Source organism: Trametes versicolor, assembly GCF_000271585.1.
Source record: "Trametes versicolor FP-101664 SS1 unplaced genomic scaffold TRAVEscaffold_9, whole genome shotgun sequence".
In the NCBI taxonomy this organism is placed as follows: domain Eukaryota; kingdom Fungi; phylum Basidiomycota; class Agaricomycetes; order Polyporales; family Polyporaceae; genus Trametes; species Trametes versicolor.
Window position 1 is genome coordinate 899,398 of NW_007360329.1, and position 15,617 is coordinate 915,014.

The window sequence follows — 15,617 nt, forward strand, 5'->3', positions numbered from 1 at the left end:
CAGGGTCATAATTTGCTCCGCACGGGGCGCAACCGAGCTGCGGCCTATCCGACATGCCGTGGCCGTAAAATGGACCGCGAGGAAGGGCGAAGGGGGGCGGAGGGCGAGCTGGCCGTAGAAAAATGCGCGTGCACGCTCCCCGGCCCTAGCGACGTCTGTCAAGGAAGAGTCCGCAGACTGCCAAGCAGAGTTGAGGATTTAGGGTACTGTGCTCTAGTCAGCACTGGGGAGCACTTGTGGGTATGTTGGGCAGCGGGACACGTACTGATTACATAGCGCTCCATATGGTAGACTTCGAGACCAGGCTGGCCGTTGAGACGCCTGGAGGATTGACACACAACTTGTGCGAGTATGGCATCGGCGGCATTTGATGGTATGGTCTAGACAAGATCCGTCTATGTGAGCAACTTTGACTAGCAGTTACGAGTTTATCGGATGGGCGGTCAGACGGCTCACCTGAACGCACTGTGAGAACACTCTGCAACCCTCAGGCTGCCCGTCGATGCACATACGCATCCGACCACCGATGCCAAGTAGGGTCGGGCAGTAAGTCACCTTAATGTGACCATGATGTAACCCGAGGTAAACTAGCTTTCCTCCCCCACTTCGCGTTTGCTGCATGTTGTTCGTTCCACGTGAAATGCCGGGCTATGACCTACCATTCGCTCTGCACAAGAACCAACATGGATGGGCCTCATCCACCCTTGTCTCATGCATACGCGTAAAGTGTAGCCCATCTCTTCTTGATCACACGGTTGCCAGACGAAACATGTGGGAGAAGTGGTTGCGTCGCGTGCGGTATTTCCTAGGCATCTTTGGTCCTATAAAGGTATAAACAGTGTCCGGCACAGGAGAAGCGAGACAATAACATTACGCATACTTGTACAGACCCGTCCGCTCAGCTCCACAACACCTCCGACGAATCATCTCCATGCCTGCGGATGCCGGATGCCGATCCAGAGACCGCGCCTCAGTACTTGCTCTGCGCCTTCCCGTCGAGGCCACCATACGAGCTGAGCACTGACCGCGCCAGGAGCACGAATACGACGAAGAGCAGGATCGCGGCGAAGATGATGAGCGAGCTGAAGCTGTACCAGTACAGCTCCGCGAGCTGCTCGAGGTAGCGGATCATGACCTTGCCGGTGAGTTTCGACTCGCCCTCCGCGCGGACGCCGAACGAGAACGGCACCTCCGCGATCGCATCGCCAGGGATGGCGCACTTCACAAGCAGGTCGAGCGCGATCTTGAACCCGTCCGAGTTCAGGTTACGCGCCTTCAGGAACTGGGAGCGATGCGGGGCGTGTTAGAAGGAGAAGTGTAGGAGAGAAAAGTGACGTACCGTCTCTTTGCGAATGCCGAAAAATCCGGACATGGGGTCGCTGGCGGAGGTGAGCGGGAGCGCAAGCATGCGCGCGCCGGAGGAGATGACGCGACGGTAAAGCGGCCAGCCCTCGTCGATCTCGACGCCTGCGGCGTACCGCGTACCGAGCGCGAATTGTTTTGTGGGCGACATGGATGCAAGCATGGCGGGCACGTATTCGGGAGGGTGCTAGGTGACGCAGTTTAGTCCGGTGCCCTTCCCAAAGCAGTTTCGCGCGCCGTGGTGCAAACGGCAGACGCGTACAGAACGGATGTACTCACTTGCAGGTCCGCGTCCATGCAGAGCATGCTGTCGCCCTGCGCCTCCCGGAAGCCGCGCACGACCGCGCTGCTGAGGCCGCGCTCTGTTGTGCGGACGATGATGCGGACGTTGTAGCCCTCGCGGCGGAGGCCTTCGACAGTCTCGACGGAGCCGTCGCGCGAGTTGTCGTCCACAATGATCACCTCAACCTCCGCCGGGTTCACGGGGGAGTTTACCTGCGCTAGCGCGCCGAAGATGCGGGTGACCAGGGCGCGGATGTTGCCATTCTCCCGGAAGGCGGGAACGATGACCGAGTAGCGGATGGAAGACATGGCTGTGTCTGCGTTATGTTATGTACGGTGTTTGAAACAGCGTTTCGCGAGCAAACCGAGTTTGGCGAGATACGCAAGAGTACAAGAGATTAAGAGAACGACAAAGCGCAGAGAATGCGAACGAGGACAGAGAGTTGGGAGAAGAAGCGAGGTGATGTGGCAAAGGTTACAGCAAGCTGTACAGACACGTCTCTCGAACTCAATTGGCTCACGCCATCACCGTCACCGCCGTACTTAGACGCAGCACCGCGGCCCGCCACCCGGTGGACTGCAGTCTCAAACACTCAAAAAGCAGCTCAATATAATGCGTTGACTAGTTTGAATCGTCGGCGAACAAATCAGAACCGATAGGAAAGTCATGTAGGTACTACAGGGCAAATCTTGCGAAGTGATCGACATGCGAGGCTAGCGCTCCGGCACTTGCTTCAGCACTTAAAGCAGACTCGACGCTGGCACCGATATGCTTGAAGATGCTGCACAGAATCACAGACCAGTGCACAAAAGGATTACAAAAGCAATTCGGCAGTCGGAGGATGATAATTGGATATGGTATGAACGCACAGTAGGATATGGCAAGCGTAGGTATGCGTGAACGGGGACGTGAGGATAGCGTATTCGGGCAGACATTAGAGCGGCGGCGAGTGAGGCGTACGTAGAGACAACAACAGCACGGATTGATAACAGAGCGTAAGTAACTGGGAGCGGCCGCAACATCCTACAACAGTCTTCTAGAGCAACAGACGAGGATATATGAAGAGTAAACAGCGGGACAGGGGGAGATAGACGAGGCACTGGGAAATCCGAAAGGTATAGTAACAGATACAGAAAGAAGGCCGAGAGAGAAAGGAATAGTCTAGGGGGACGATAGAGGTACATACCACGAATTTTGAGATGTGAATACCGGTATATCACCGGCCGTTCCTCGCGTTCCACGCACCGCTGAACAGGCTCCGCGTCGACGAACGGCTGCTGGCCACTGGGCGCGGGGCGTGTATGCCAGCGGCAGCGTCGCCGTGCCTGTCCACCGCGGAGGACGTACTCGGGGCTTCAAACGAGAGCAGGAGGCCGCCGCCGGTACCGAACTCGCCGATGGAGCCGAGAGAACGCGGAATGGAGTCCTGGCTGCCGCGCGGGGCATCCGCGTACGGGCCCTGAGAGGTGTAGGCATGGGTATCCTGCGGCTCTGCAGGCCGGAAGGCGGGGGGAACGTCTAACTGGTCGTGGAAGTGCACGCTGGACGCAGTCGAGCTGCGGCGATGTCGTTGGCCTGAAGGGCGTTGCGAGCTGGCGCCACCACTGCCGCCACTCCCACCACTGCCGCTAGTGCTGTGACTGACTGTGCTTTCGGCGCGGGACCGTGTTGAAGTTCGGCTTAGTGACCGGACATGGGTCGACGGTGCGGGAGGCGCTGAGAGAGGCTCAGTAGAAGGGCCAGCAGCGGGGTATTGAGTTGTGGGCCGGGAACTATACAACGCGATGCCTGTCCTGAGGCCGACATGTTCGCGAGAGTCGTGTCCAGATGCCGGCGCCTGTCGTGGTTGACGGGAGGACGCAGGTGCAGAGGGAGACGAACGAGTGCTGCGGGTGTCGCTCTGGGCGGGCTCGGCGATCTCACTCAACGAGCGATTGATAGCCTCCAGGTCGTGGAGACCTGTCACGACCTGCCGGGAACTGCCCTCCCTCGATGTGTTCAACAGCAGGCCGGAGGGCCTTGCCTCCCCGGAGCGGAAGGATCCCGAGGCGTTGTCCGCGATGTCCACCGTCATGGATTGGCCAAAGAACTCGATCGACCCTTCTTCCACTGAATCCGACGTAGTATCTTGGGAGTCGCTGGGAGGTGGAAGGTTGTTGACGTGGAGTGAGAGACTGGACCTGCGGCTCGGCTGATAGGTGCCTCCCCAAGAGGAGGCAGGCGACGGCTGAGGTAGGGTCTCTGCAGGTACTTGCGTTCGAACCAGCGGCCGAGCAGTACCGGACTGTCCCGGTTCTTGCGGGGCCCCTAGGCTGAACAGAGCGCCACCCTGCGACGAGCCGCCGGCGAACCCATGCAAAGCAGAAAGGGACGTGTCTCCTGCTGTCGAAGGACCAGGTTCGTCTGCGGCGAAGGTAACAGCGCGGACAGAAGCGATCTGCTGATTTTGGAAGAATGCAGACCCTTCCCTCGCCGTTGAGAACAGCGCATCCTCGTCCACACGTTGGATAGCGCTGCCGCTCGAACCTGCGAGAACGCCCTCCGGAACGCCAGTGAGCTGCAAGGGGTTAGGACCAGGGGACACGTCGCCGTCGTCCAGCTGGGATGGCTCCTTTGCGATCGCGTACCGGGCGTCGCTCTGTGTACCGCGCGCACGGACGGCTAGGTGCCTACATTGAGGTTCAGGCAACCAGTGAATGCCGATCTGCGGGTCGTACACCTCGACTTGGCCCGTATGGTCTTCGTGGCCTGGGCGCCACTCGAGTGGTTGATGACCCACGATGGGGTCGTCTGGTGCTACCACACGGATACGAGCGGAGCGGGTCGGGTACGGCACGCCTGCTGTGACCATTTCGGGCGCGGGCGCGGGAATAGGACGCCTATGCCTCGACGCGGAAGGCTGCGCGCCGTGCGGGGGAGGCGCATACTGGTGGGCGGTCGCAGGGGGCGGGGGGGCCTCGTAGTCGGGCAAGAACCTGGCGTATGTTGGTTTGGCTCCTGCGTGCATGATGGGTTCGCCAGGGCGGGCCCGCGGATCGGGCCAATTCTCATTCCAGTCATGCCCCGCGTATATGCTAAGCCCTGTCGTCCTCATCCCGAACGGAACTTGAGCAGACGCACGGGGCGTGTCGTGCATTTCGAAGGGCTCCGGGACTACCCTGGCTTCGTGAGGGGCGCCGGGGACGATGAAGTGTGATCGCCGCCTGTTCTCCTGCCGAAGCATTTCGCCTGTGCTCGTGATCCTATATTGTGAGGGAGCGCCGGAGTCGGGGGCGGGAGGAACCACTTGTGAGGTATCTGCAGCGGTCGTCGGCGGCACCTGGGGGTCTTCTGCGGGGACCACGGCACCGGTGGGAACGAAGCCCTGTGGGGGTGCTGTGACGGCGCCTTGTTGCCCTGGTGGCAAGGTGGCGAGCTGGCGGGTTATACTCGTAATTCGAGGATTGATCTCAGGCGGTCGGGGCAGGGGATTAGATGAGTGGGTGTATCGCCTTAGCTCCGCCTGCAAGCGGGCGTTTTCGTCTTGGAGGGCGCGGAACGCCTCCTCCGCCTTCCCTCTCTCCTGCAGCATCTGTCGTTCGACGAGCATGGCTTTGTGGATATCGCTGTCCTTGAGCGTGGCTTGCCGTTGGTGGACCTCGCGCAGTTTCGACAGCTGTTTTCTCGTTTCCTCCTTCTCGATGTAAAGCGCCCGGTACTGGTGCAAAGCGGTCACCGCAGTACGTAAGGGATGCTCCTGCAGAATTGCGGTGTAACAAGCGTGAGCACCATGCAACACGCAGAAAAACCGAGACACAGCTGGTACAGGATCAACAGGACGTTTCACAGGACACTCGCGCTGGGGGTCTTGTTTACGCCCGAGCCGCCACATATATTACCTGAGAGCTATTTGTTCAGCCCTACGCGTCAAGCCAGGCCTCAAGCGTGGCGCGATTGAAAAAAGGCCTACAGCTGTACCAGCTGTACCGTGCACAGACGATCAAACTCACCGTGACCTCGGAACCAGACGCATCGGATAGACGGGTCGATCGCGCGACCCACGCATTAACTTCTTCCACGAGCGCGTTAATCTCCTCCGGCTCCGAACGGTGGTCGAAGAGCACGGCGATCCGCCTGAAGAACTCGTATTCCTCCAGCTTGGCTCCAGCAGGTCCAGACCCGTCTCCGTTGACCTTGTCGACGTGTAGCTTTTTGATGCGCTCCGGATTGAAGCCTTTGCGGCAGAGGGGGCAGTTGGTCGGGTGCACCGACCGCAGGCAGCTAGATATACCGCACTGTCAGCACCGCACGTACCACAACGCTGTATCCGTATATGCGTACTCGAGACAGAAGACATGGCCACACTGTATAGCATGTGGCGACTTCGCGGCTGTGTTCCAAGTGTAGGGGTCTAGGCAGACGTCGCACTGCGACGACGGGTGGACGAGCAGCATCGCGTCCTACGACCCACGCTACCGTCGGCGTCGACGTCGCAAGCACAGACTCGCAGAAAGCTCGAGAGACGGCGAGTGGGAAGGCTGAGAAAGTCGGTCGTGGTGGTAAGAGTCAAGCGCCATCACAACAACCCCGCCCGCTAAATCCGGAAGGTACTGCCCCCCAGCCCTGCCCCCGAGAGAAAGCCCGAAAAAGCGCCAGAATTCACAAGCCTCGCCCAGGGCCGTCCAGATATCCAGGTACGAATTACGTCTGCCATAATTGGCTGACTAGCCTGTGTATTTGCGACGAGGATAGGGAGAGTCTTGGGAAGTCTACGCAGATGACATATCCAGGGACTATGATACATGGAGCGGGATGGGGAACTAAACGAGGGACTAGCATACACGGCTGTGGGGATATATAGCAGAAGGCAGATGCTGCGCTTCACGACTTCGAGCTGCAGTGGTTGAGGCCTGCGCCGCAGAACTGAGCCATGATGACCCAGAGAAGCACCTGACGTTCGGGTGGACGATCAGCGAAGAAGCCTGCATATGAACTGACGTACTTACCAGCGCCACGACGACACTGAGCGCGAGAATGCGCGTATTCTTCCACCACATGCTCCGTCGCACAGTCCTGGCGCCTCGCCGGAAGGCGGTCGCCTGGCTCGCCATGCTATCGGTCTTATCGACCAGGAGTTCGATCCGCTCGCCTCTCGAAAGGATCTGCTCTACGTTCTGCACCATGATGTCCTTCACCTGCGCTAGTTCGGCCTGTGCGCGAGTCAGCTCGTCCGTCGGCGGGTTCGTGTTGTATTGTGTCATGAGCTGAGCAATCACTGGGCCGAATGTCCCTTGCTGGGAATAGGCAGGAGGGTCGGATGTGGAGGACGAAGCACCCGGCTGTGAGGTAAACTTCTGCTGTATCTCGGTGAGGAAAGTGAAGGGCATGCGTCTGCGAAAGGACGCGAGTTCAGATACTGACTTGACGTCGAGAGACTAGGCACTCACCTCCCCGCAGCATCATCCGCCATTACCAGGTAGGTGAACCCGCCCTCGGAGATATAGTGGAAGAGGTACTGCTCCCAAACATAGGTGAGCTTGCTGTTGTTAGGAGGTATCTTTGATAGGATGGTCTGTGTGGCTGTATCGTTGTGTGAGTGAACGCTAGCTCTACATATCCATGTAACTCACCTTGCGAGAAATCCCGCGAACCGGCCTGGTGCTCGGCCAAGATGGTATCCCCTTTGGCCACGAGTGCGTGAATCTATGCGCAGCTCACGTCAGCTTCCGGGACTTCTTTGAGCAATAGTGCACTGACCAAAGACATGGTGTGAGGTAGAAATGGGAGCAGACTGCAGGACAGGCGTAGTAGCAGCCCATCTAGCGCCCATTGCCGTTACCAAGTGCGTCACCGTCACGTACAAGCGCAACGTGATAATAACGCACGTCACATGGGCGTTCCCTAACGTGTCCGTCACGCAACAATCCACGTGGCGCTGGGAGAGAGATGTGCTCTTGCGTCTCGCAGCTGGACTTGCCAGCACACGTCCATCTTCCATCCTTCCGCCACCATGGTATGTCGCTTGAACAATAACATAACCTTCGCAACTTGGACTACTGAACGCTGACACTCCGTGCAGTCTGACTCTGAGTCCTCCCGTTCCAACAATGGCCGCCCCACTGGTGTTGCAAAGCCTCCGGGGACACAGATTCGGTATGCAACACGCCCATCCAGTGCACTCGCTTTGCTCATCCAATGTAACTCTCTTAGTCGGCGAGCGACTGGTTCGCAGGTCTCGAAGCCCAATTCATCACGCGCGGCGGGGGCTGGCGGCTCGTCAAACACCATGCTGAAGCTCTACACGGACGACTCACCAGGGCTCCGAGTGTGAGTGTTGCCTACGTCCGTTCGTCATGTCTTCAGCAATGACTCAACACCCCCTTTCATCCTTGCAGTGACCCCTTCATCGTCCTTGTCCTCTCCCTCTCCTTCATTGCCTCCATCTTCTTCCTCCACATCTCCGCGAAGATCATCCGCGCGTTCACCAAGTGAGCGGCGGATTCGGGCTGCGCAGCTAGCATACTTTTTGGGCTTGGTGTCGAGCTGGCATCATGAGGGCTCACGGACTGGAGGGACGGCCTCGCCCCCGGCTGTATTGACCGGCATATATCGCGAGGGGAACACCGGTACGACGTGTCCGTTGTATCAAAACTGGTGCTCTTCGGGGCTTCGCATACTACTTATCTTATTCACTCGCTGTTTTAAACCCTGCACGTTCGATGCGCAGTAGTCTCTCGGACCTGGCCCGCCTGCGAAATGAGCAGAAATGCCTCCGGCGCTATGATGTATTGCAGGTCGACGTGGAACCGTCGCTAGAATTCCGGAAACTGGCCTGCCTGCCACGTCCTTGCTCAACGCAATCGCTCAGCCCAAAACATCTCACCGTCACAACAAACGGACTTCCCGCCTGTGTCTTCCGGACATCCGCGTTCTCCAGCGACACGCGTTGGGGGTCACATCTCGCGCTACGTCCATGGAATACCTCTCGGGTCCTATACCATCCATTAAATCCTCATGTTCTGCCATGCGCCGCCAGCGAAAACTGTTTCCCACTGGCGTACACCTCCGCGCCGTTAACCACGTCTTCTTCGATCCGGCGCTGTGGAATTCCGGTATGAAGTCTGATACCTCGCAGCCCCGTCGCAGGTGCACTCAGTGAACAACGGCATCCGAGAGAAGCCGCTCATGCCCGACGACTTCTATCGTCCACCTCCCACCTCGCATTACTAGAACTGTTGCAGACGCGTCAAACAGCGCTCGTCTGGAAGGTGACGAGTTGGCCCACCTCGCGGTGCATGGGCGAAAGCGGCGCCGTGCGTGCGCGATCCCTCCCTCGCCATCGCCTTCGGACCGCGGCGCTGGTCCCGGGAAGCTTTCAAGGTTCAATAAACGATCTTCAGGGCCGCTTAAGGGTGGTTCCTCTGCACCCGTCCTGCTGCCGGAGAGTGCACTCTAGCCGTGTGCGTGAGCGCATCAACGTTGGAATGCGGGGTAAAAGCGAGAGGTGCTGCTCCTGCGGCCTGGCATCACGGGAGTCAGATGCAAAGTTCTGCATGCACGAACGCTGTACTAGTACAGGAGGTGAGGTGCCTATTAAGGACGCGGACACGGAGAGGGGGTGCGGCGGGAAGTCCGAGGCCGGGCGAAGACCGAAGACGAGGACATGAACGCCCCACAGCGTCTGGAAGCGCTGCGGGGAATGCGAGTGCGAATGCGACGGAGGCGACGAGAAGGGGGGCTGGGGCTGGGTAAGGGGGGTGGGGTGGCATATGCGTATAGATAGTATACATTAACCCCGCGGGGCCCGCCATGCGGGCCCGTCGCGGCTGCGTGCGTGTAGATGCGTTATATTGCGGGAACCAGGGACGGGGGAGAGGCTGCGCCGAGGCCGGCGACGCCGCCTGTGTGCGGGCGATGACCAGGGACGGGAGAGCGAACGGGTCGTACCTAGGAATCGGATAACTTATGACGATGCAGGGGACGGATGCCGCGAGGACAGGACGCCGCCGCGCACGTCCGCGAACACACGCGCATGCGCGTGTCTCGCGGGTGCGCACACGCGTCCCACCCCTCCACGGCTGCTGCTATGGAGTGCGAGAGGAGACTGACCAGGGGCGGAACGGAAACGAGGACTATGAGACGCGGGGGGCTTCCTGCATCGCGCGCATGCTGCGCGTAAGGCCCGAGGGGTAGGATCCGGCAGGCGTAAGGCCCATCGCGGAGGCCTTGCCCTTGGAGATGGACGCCGTGTCCGTCGACTGGCGCCGGGCCTGCACCGGTCTCGCAGGGGACGCTGGCGGGGGCGCCGGGGCGTAGATGGCGTGCATGGGAGGTGCAGGGTCCCGGTCACGCGTCGCAGTCGCGTGAGTAAGAGACGAGGGCGCAGGCGCTGCGGTGGTGGACGCGGTGGACGAGGCACGCGTGCGCTGCTGGTGCTCGAGCGCTGCGGCACTCGCCGAAGAGATGCGTGGCTCAGGACGGGGCTCAAGGAGCTGGTGCCGGAGCGCGTATTCCCTCTCGAGAGTGGACGCGGAGTAAGAGTGCGATGTGCTGGACACCGGCGACGGCGTGCGGGTGGACGACAGGCCACTTGGAGCGATGGGGCGTGAGCGGTCGGAGCCTGCATCCGAAAGGGTGGGCTTGCGCGAGAGGCTTGATCGCGGAGACGGCGCCGGGTCATTGAGCACCTCCTTGAGCAGCGCAAGACGCTCGCGACGCTCCTGCTGCTCCCTGACTTCTGGGTTGATCGTCGTCGGCGACATGCGGACGGGCTCCGCGGTGCGGAGGCCGAGCGCGTTCTCCGGAACACGCCCGACCGAATTCGACACGAACTCTACCGGCCGCGAGGAGTAGTGCATCGTGGAGACGTTGGGCGAGGAGGAAACACTCGCCATGTGCACGTCGAGGGTGCTCCGCGGGACGGAGATGGCCATCGCGTCGGGGTCCGCGGACGGGTGTGTCTGGGAGCGGTACGACGGGGACTTGGACTGGATGGGGATTGCGCGAGGCGCGGAGAGGCGGCTGCTCGTCAGACTCCTGTCGTCGTCCGCCGCTTCGTCGATGTCATCTGTGAGCGGCTGGAAGGTCATCAACCCAGAAGGGAGATCGGGCATGGCATGAGGAACAGGAGACAGCTGGAAGAAACTGTCTTTGGTGCCGATGAGCTGAACCTTGACCGCGTTGGCAGAGTCTGGGCTATCCTTCAGGATCGCGATTGGTTCACCCTTCGTGCCGCTGAGGTCGTGGAGGTAGAAGTGACGAGCTTCAATCGAGCGAGGTAATGGAGGAAGAGGGTTACCCTTCAGCTCCTTCAGCTCGTCGGAGAGTCTGCTGCATTCGGCAGAACAGTCGTCGTACTGTAAGAAATCTTGTTAGCTTGACCGAAGGGCAGGTCCACAGAAGTGCCTCTGCGTACCTTCCTGTAGAAAGAGGTGGATTAGCACTTATCTCGCCGCCGTGAAGAGAGCGCTTACAATTTGAGCTCCTCGACTTCCTCGCGGAGGCGAGCGTTTTCCTCATTGAGAGTCTTCTCCGCTTCCAGGAGGAGCTCTCGCTCTTCGAAGGACCTCTTCTCGAGCTCTTCGTACTTGGCCGCCGCTACCAGGCGTTCAGCCTCAATCTGCGCTTTCAGGCCGGAGCAATGATGCTCGACGTCCGCAAGCTCCTGCTTGCCCTTTAGCAGCCGATACAGCAGCGTGTACGTAGCCCGCAGATCTGCATGCTGGTAGGACATGAGCCACCGGCGACGACGCTCAAGAAGCAAAGAATCCGCGCACATCGTCCGCCCCTTGGGTGCTGAGCCAAGGTTTGAGCTCCGACTGCACGTCGCGCAGGTCGGATGCTGTTGCGCCCCCTCTGATCATGCGGGTAAGCTGCGTTTGGAACTGACGAGCGCGGTCGGCGGATTCCAGATCGGGCGGGTATGATTGAGGAGTGGCGGGAGGCAGCGTCGCCTTATCGACGTGTACCTTGCGCATCTCGTAGTCATGGAAGGGATTGCGACAGAGGGGGCAGTTGGGACGTTTTAACGACTGCAGACATCTGCAACACAGAGACGAGCGGCGTCAATGGCGACGAAGCTCGGAGAGACAAAATAAAGGCGACGAACCCCCAACAGAAAGCATGCCCACACGGGATGGAATAGGGCTCCCGGGAGGTGGTGTAGTTGTCGAGACATACGTCGCACTGGGAGTGGGGGTGGAGGACGAGCATGATCAACGGCGGGACGAGACCAGCGCGGGCGCGGGAGGCAGAGGACGGAGGAGGAGACGGGACTGGGATAATAAGGTGGCAGGAACCGGTCGCCTAACGAACATCGCGTGCCGGCTAGACCATGTACAAGCTGGACGGAAAGGACATGCTCGACGGGCTAAGCACGAGGCGCCGGGCGATCGGCCTTGAGTGTCTGTCGCATCCGTTCCGAATGGACATCAAGGTGACGAGCCGTGTTGGGGAAATCGTTACCGCACGGCCGGGGCGCTATCGGGACGAACAAGACCGGGAATATCCAGTGGAGGGAAATGTCCTATTGATAAGAGACGGACCTTGAATCAAAGTGTTCTCAGCTGTTCCCAGGCGCTATTCGCTCACAGGAACCACCGGAGGAGCCCATCCAGATTCTTGAGTTCCCCGAAACAAGAAAAGACTCGGTGGAGAGCGTTCATGAGCCAGCTGATCGGCCCCCGGATCGAGGTCCCTTGGGCTTGCGAGCCTCGTGCGCTGCGGCGTGCGCCGGAGGTGAAATGTCTGTGAAAGTCAAGCGGATGACGAGATGTCCCTGCTGTATCATGACCGTACCTGTTGTCGCGATGTTGCGCACGATATCATTGACGTGACGACTCAATGCTGCCGTCGCCAGTGGCTCGTAGATGGTAGTGATTGTACGTACCTTTACCCTCGCAGGCGCGTCTTATGGGCGTTAAAGGCAACGTTAATGTGCTCGGCCTCGGAGGGAACTGCATATCCGGCCGGGTGACCACCAAAAGGTCAATTGAACTCTGCCTCCGCCGCAAGACAGAATGATGCGTAGAGTGCAGCGAGTACTCCCCGCATGGGTCACCGTGTGGTCGGCCCGGTAGCGATTTCCCCTCACTTCAGAGAGAGCGTCGGAAAGTGGTGCCGGAAGTACGCACGTGCACGAGAAGTATTCGTGGGCCAAAGAACGGAGGTTCGGACAGCAACCAACGGTGAAGAGGCATGAAGACCAAGGCGCATAGATGGCGATGGAGCTGACGAGGAGTGGTTGGCATTGTTACCTCAAGGGTGTGGCCAAGATCATAGGACTTTGCGGCCGAGTCTATAAAGAAGAGGGCACGTTCGTGCGATGCTATGAAAAAGGGAGAAGGGAAGGCATTCCACAGGTGTCGTAACCGCGCTGCGCGTAAGGTACTGGGTTCAGAACTTTATGGATCATATCCGCGAGCGACAGGCCCAGAAGCCGGTCACTCACCAGGGAAGCAGGGCTCGCAAGAGACTCGAAGCTGCCCGGTGAGTATTCGGGCGTTGGGCGACGGAGTGTGGGAGGCACGCCCGTGTCTATCAAGAGACTTCATATCCCAGATGCGTCAGAACGGAACGAAGCTGCTAGGGCATCGGAAATGAGTACGAGGAACGAACGGAACGAATCGTAGCTCTCACCAGCCGCTACTTCTCAATTACGCGAACTTGTTCTCTGGCGAAGTGAGCATTTGCAGCGACTCTGCATCGACGCGTCCGCCGGCAGGATGTGCGAGAGAGAGATAGGCGCCGAGGCGGTGAGATTAGTAGCCACGTGGGCGTGACGTCACGCTGGAGAAATTTGAGCGTACGATGGTGGCGAGGACCCCCGCCTATGCCGCCAAAGGTCCGATCGCAAAACCCTCGAATTTGACCACATTTATCAGCATACTTTTTCGGGATTATATACAGCATGATAATGGTACATACCATTTTGACGGTCGTTTTTATCAGCATGACGATCGGACCTCGTGCAGCATAAGGGTTCGATTTGTCTAGTCTCCTGGGTAGACGTACCGTGGAGCAAGCTCAACGGACCGTTTTGTCCAGCATATGGAGATCGTACCCCCAAATACGAGCCCAGTGCTGCCCAGTGGGTACCATTCTGCTCAGTCTTCCTCGACAGCCGCCGGCAGATACGGGTAGGCCGGCCGGGCAGCTGCCTCTTTTGTCAGCATAACGGATCGGACCTGCAGCGCCCTAAGGCCCATTATACAGCACATATTATCGGACATAGCTAGCCATAAGGGCCCAATATACCGCATGATTATCGGACATAAGGCCTGTTTACAGGTCATTTTGTACAGCACTATTATCGGACCTCTTGCAGCATAGGCGGGGGTCCTTGGTGGCGGCGTTGTGGCGACTCTGCGTCTTGACCACCATCGTCCATGGCGGACTCGGAGAAAACATACTGCTTTGTTCGCACAACAGAGCTCGTTCGTTCGACCGCCAAATATTTCCGATGGGCTCTGTGGTCCATCTCTTCTATGCCTCGTATGTTGGCGCACGGTACGCGCGATACAGACACAGGGATTGCTGCTCTGTGCCACAAGATCAGCTGGCATCGCGGAAAACGACTCGGTCAAGACTCAATATCTACCCCGAGTCATGGGCGAGTTTGGGCTGGTAATTAGCACCTAGAACACCTCAAACTTCCATCGCAGGGCACCATATATCGGACAACGCCCCGCAATTTTATGAATATCCATTTAAGAGTACAGTGTGCTCACCGTAACAATAAACATTCCACGGCTCACAGCACCCACATTGACCAGAGTACTGACACATTTTGCACCTTGAACCCCGCTAGATGCCAAATAGACTACGTTTGTAGCGACACAGCGCCCCTTCTTTCTCCCCCATCCTGTACGTTGCAAGCCTACCTCACGACTCGATGCCCTATTAATTTTGTGCAGAGTTACACCCGCTGAATGAGTGAACATACCCAAACTGCGCCCCCAAAACCACCGACGAAGATAGATCTCATTCCCCATGGCCGGCCACTGCTCCCAGCCGCAGAAGTAGCTCGCCACTCCATCATGTCTTCGACGTCCTGGATCCGATAAGACTTCGAGACCTATTCGCCGTCATCCACGGGCATCGATGACGTTCCGGAATTCATTATCCAAGACACTTGGTCGGAGCGGTACTGCGGTCCGACCTGGGTTCCTGCGCTATCCGCGTGTCGCGGCGTCGTCTATGGCCCTGGGGGGTGCGCAGGCCGAGACAGCGTCCAGCACCGCGGCAGCAATTGGCGCACTGCGATAACACCACGGCCACCCGCGCACAACATTCCAGCGTCCAATGCGGTTCCTGCGTGGAGGTGGCTACCTTCCCTCGATCATGAACGGCTCCCTGACAGTGATGCCCCCCTTTACAGGGCCCTCTTTTCCTTTCAGACACCGCAGGACGGTTCGATCGAGGATGTCCGAGCGGACCTCTGCAGGTCACGAGAAGCACTGGCCCCCGCGCCGGTACTCTTCACAGTGCTGCATCTGCAGCGAATTTTGCGCGTCCCAAGGCTACGGGTTCGACCGGCCGACGGTGAGCTCGTCGACGGCACGGCGCCAAGCTGCAGGTTCTGGACTACCTTCACGCCTTGCAGATCGCCATGCGGTCGGTCTGACGGACCCGCCAGCACAAAGGGACCGGCACTGCACCAGAGCCCAAGTCCGTGCCACTCCGTCTCGCTCAGCAACGGCCGTGCCGACAGCTCCCAGCAATACATCGCCAAGTGGCACTCCTCTCAGCGTCCCTGTCGCCGCCGCACACCCCGTTACCGAGCGAAGACTAGGTAGGGCCAGCAGTGCCACTCTAGCGAAGATTCCAGGGCCTCGCCTGTCAGAAGAGAAGGCCTTCATTCCCCGAGCCTAACCCCATACGCCCCCGCACGGCCCGCGCGCGCGACCTCCGGCGTTCAGGCCCTCGTCCCAAGGCCTCCCCCCGCTGCCCGATGAATGCGCCGGCCCCTGCGTGGCTGCTTCTGCGCGACACG

General features: G+C 59.2%; 8 protein-coding genes across 8 annotated transcripts; 3 read left to right on the plus strand and 5 right to left on the minus strand.

Annotated features, from left to right (window-relative positions):
- Positions 1 to 774: 774 nt before the first annotated feature.
- TRAVEDRAFT_30462 (dolichyl-phosphate beta-D-mannosyltransferase) lies at positions 775 to 2,055 on the minus strand. The gene is made up of 3 exons (XM_008042762.1): positions 1,642 to 2,055; positions 1,340 to 1,549; positions 775 to 1,282 (listed from the first exon to the last, which is right to left on the minus strand). Exons 1-3 carry the CDS (start codon positions 1,951 to 1,953, stop codon positions 971 to 973), a joined length of 834 nt encoding a protein of 277 aa, XP_008040953.1. The 5' UTR covers positions 1,954 to 2,055; the 3' UTR covers positions 775 to 970.
- Positions 2,056 to 2,487: 432 nt separating this feature from the next.
- Positions 2,488 to 4,578, minus strand: TRAVEDRAFT_30463 (uncharacterized protein). The gene has a single exon (XM_008042763.1). It carries the CDS (start codon positions 4,494 to 4,496, stop codon positions 2,862 to 2,864), a length of 1,635 nt encoding a protein of 544 aa, XP_008040954.1. The 5' UTR covers positions 4,497 to 4,578; the 3' UTR covers positions 2,488 to 2,861.
- Positions 4,579 to 5,544: 966 nt separating this feature from the next.
- TRAVEDRAFT_129815 (uncharacterized protein) lies at positions 5,545 to 6,078 on the minus strand (the record flags this gene model as incomplete). The annotated part of the gene is made up of 2 exons (XM_008043219.1): positions 5,545 to 5,905; positions 5,966 to 6,078. The coding sequence occupies 2 exons, from the start codon at positions 6,076 to 6,078 to the stop codon at positions 5,545 to 5,547; spliced, it is 474 nt and encodes a 157-aa protein (XP_008041410.1).
- A 308-nt stretch (positions 6,079 to 6,386) lies between these two features.
- TRAVEDRAFT_73532 (VAMP/synaptobrevin-like protein) lies at positions 6,387 to 7,390 on the minus strand (the record flags this gene model as incomplete). The annotated part of the gene is made up of 5 exons (XM_008043220.1): positions 6,387 to 6,574; positions 6,631 to 7,015; positions 7,072 to 7,204; positions 7,255 to 7,327; positions 7,382 to 7,390. 5 exons carry the CDS (start codon positions 7,388 to 7,390, stop codon positions 6,506 to 6,508), a joined length of 669 nt encoding a protein of 222 aa, XP_008041411.1. The 3' UTR covers positions 6,387 to 6,505.
- A 212-nt stretch (positions 7,391 to 7,602) lies between these two features.
- On the plus strand, positions 7,603 to 8,335 carry TRAVEDRAFT_30464 (Pre protein translocase Sec Sec61-beta subunit). The gene is made up of 4 exons (XM_008042764.1): positions 7,603 to 7,637; positions 7,704 to 7,777; positions 7,835 to 7,951; positions 8,020 to 8,335. Exons 1-4 carry the CDS (start codon positions 7,635 to 7,637, stop codon positions 8,114 to 8,116), a joined length of 291 nt encoding a protein of 96 aa, XP_008040955.1. The 5' UTR covers positions 7,603 to 7,634; the 3' UTR covers positions 8,117 to 8,335.
- A 72-nt stretch (positions 8,336 to 8,407) lies between these two features.
- On the plus strand, positions 8,408 to 9,216 carry TRAVEDRAFT_59958 (uncharacterized protein; the record flags this gene model as incomplete). The annotated part of the gene is made up of 1 exon (XM_008043221.1): positions 8,408 to 9,216. A coding segment is annotated over one exon (335 nt), but the record flags the coding sequence as incomplete, so codon positions are not given.
- Positions 9,217 to 11,565: 2,349 nt separating this feature from the next.
- TRAVEDRAFT_98419 (uncharacterized protein) lies at positions 11,566 to 11,836 on the minus strand (the record flags this gene model as incomplete). The annotated part of the gene is made up of 2 exons (XM_008043222.1): positions 11,566 to 11,665; positions 11,733 to 11,836. Coding segments are annotated over 2 exons (204 nt in total), but the record flags the coding sequence as incomplete, so codon positions are not given.
- A 3,168-nt stretch (positions 11,837 to 15,004) lies between these two features.
- On the plus strand, positions 15,005 to 15,563 carry TRAVEDRAFT_30468 (uncharacterized protein; the record flags this gene model as incomplete). The annotated part of the gene is made up of 1 exon (XM_008042765.1): positions 15,005 to 15,563. A coding segment is annotated over exon 1 (374 nt), but the record flags the coding sequence as incomplete, so codon positions are not given.
- Between the last annotated feature and the right edge of the window lie 54 nt (positions 15,564 to 15,617).

Excerpts from the sequence above, each read along its gene's own strand:
- TRAVEDRAFT_30462 (XM_008042762.1), bottom strand. The coding sequence starts at position 1,953 with ATGTCTTCCATCCGCTACTCGGTCATCGTTCCCGCCTTCCGGGAGAAT. Across the intron at positions 1,550-1,641 it reads GCATGGACGCGGACCTGCAA|CACCCTCCCGAATACGTGCC; the intron begins GTGAGTACATCC and ends TGCGTCACCTAG. Across the intron at positions 1,283-1,339 it reads TCGGCATTCGCAAAGAGACG|TTCCTGAAGGCGCGTAACCT; the intron begins GTACGTCACTTT and ends CATCGCTCCCAG.
- TRAVEDRAFT_30464 (XM_008042764.1), top strand. Across the intron at positions 7,778-7,834 it reads CCTCCGGGGACACAGATTCG|TCGGCGAGCGACTGGTTCGC; the intron begins GTATGCAACACG and ends TAACTCTCTTAG. Across the intron at positions 7,952-8,019 it reads GACTCACCAGGGCTCCGAGT|TGACCCCTTCATCGTCCTTG; the intron begins GTGAGTGTTGCC and ends TCATCCTTGCAG.
- TRAVEDRAFT_30463 (XM_008042763.1), bottom strand. The coding sequence starts at position 4,496 with ATGGTCACAGCAGGCGTGCCGTACCCGACCCGCTCCGCTCGTATCCGT.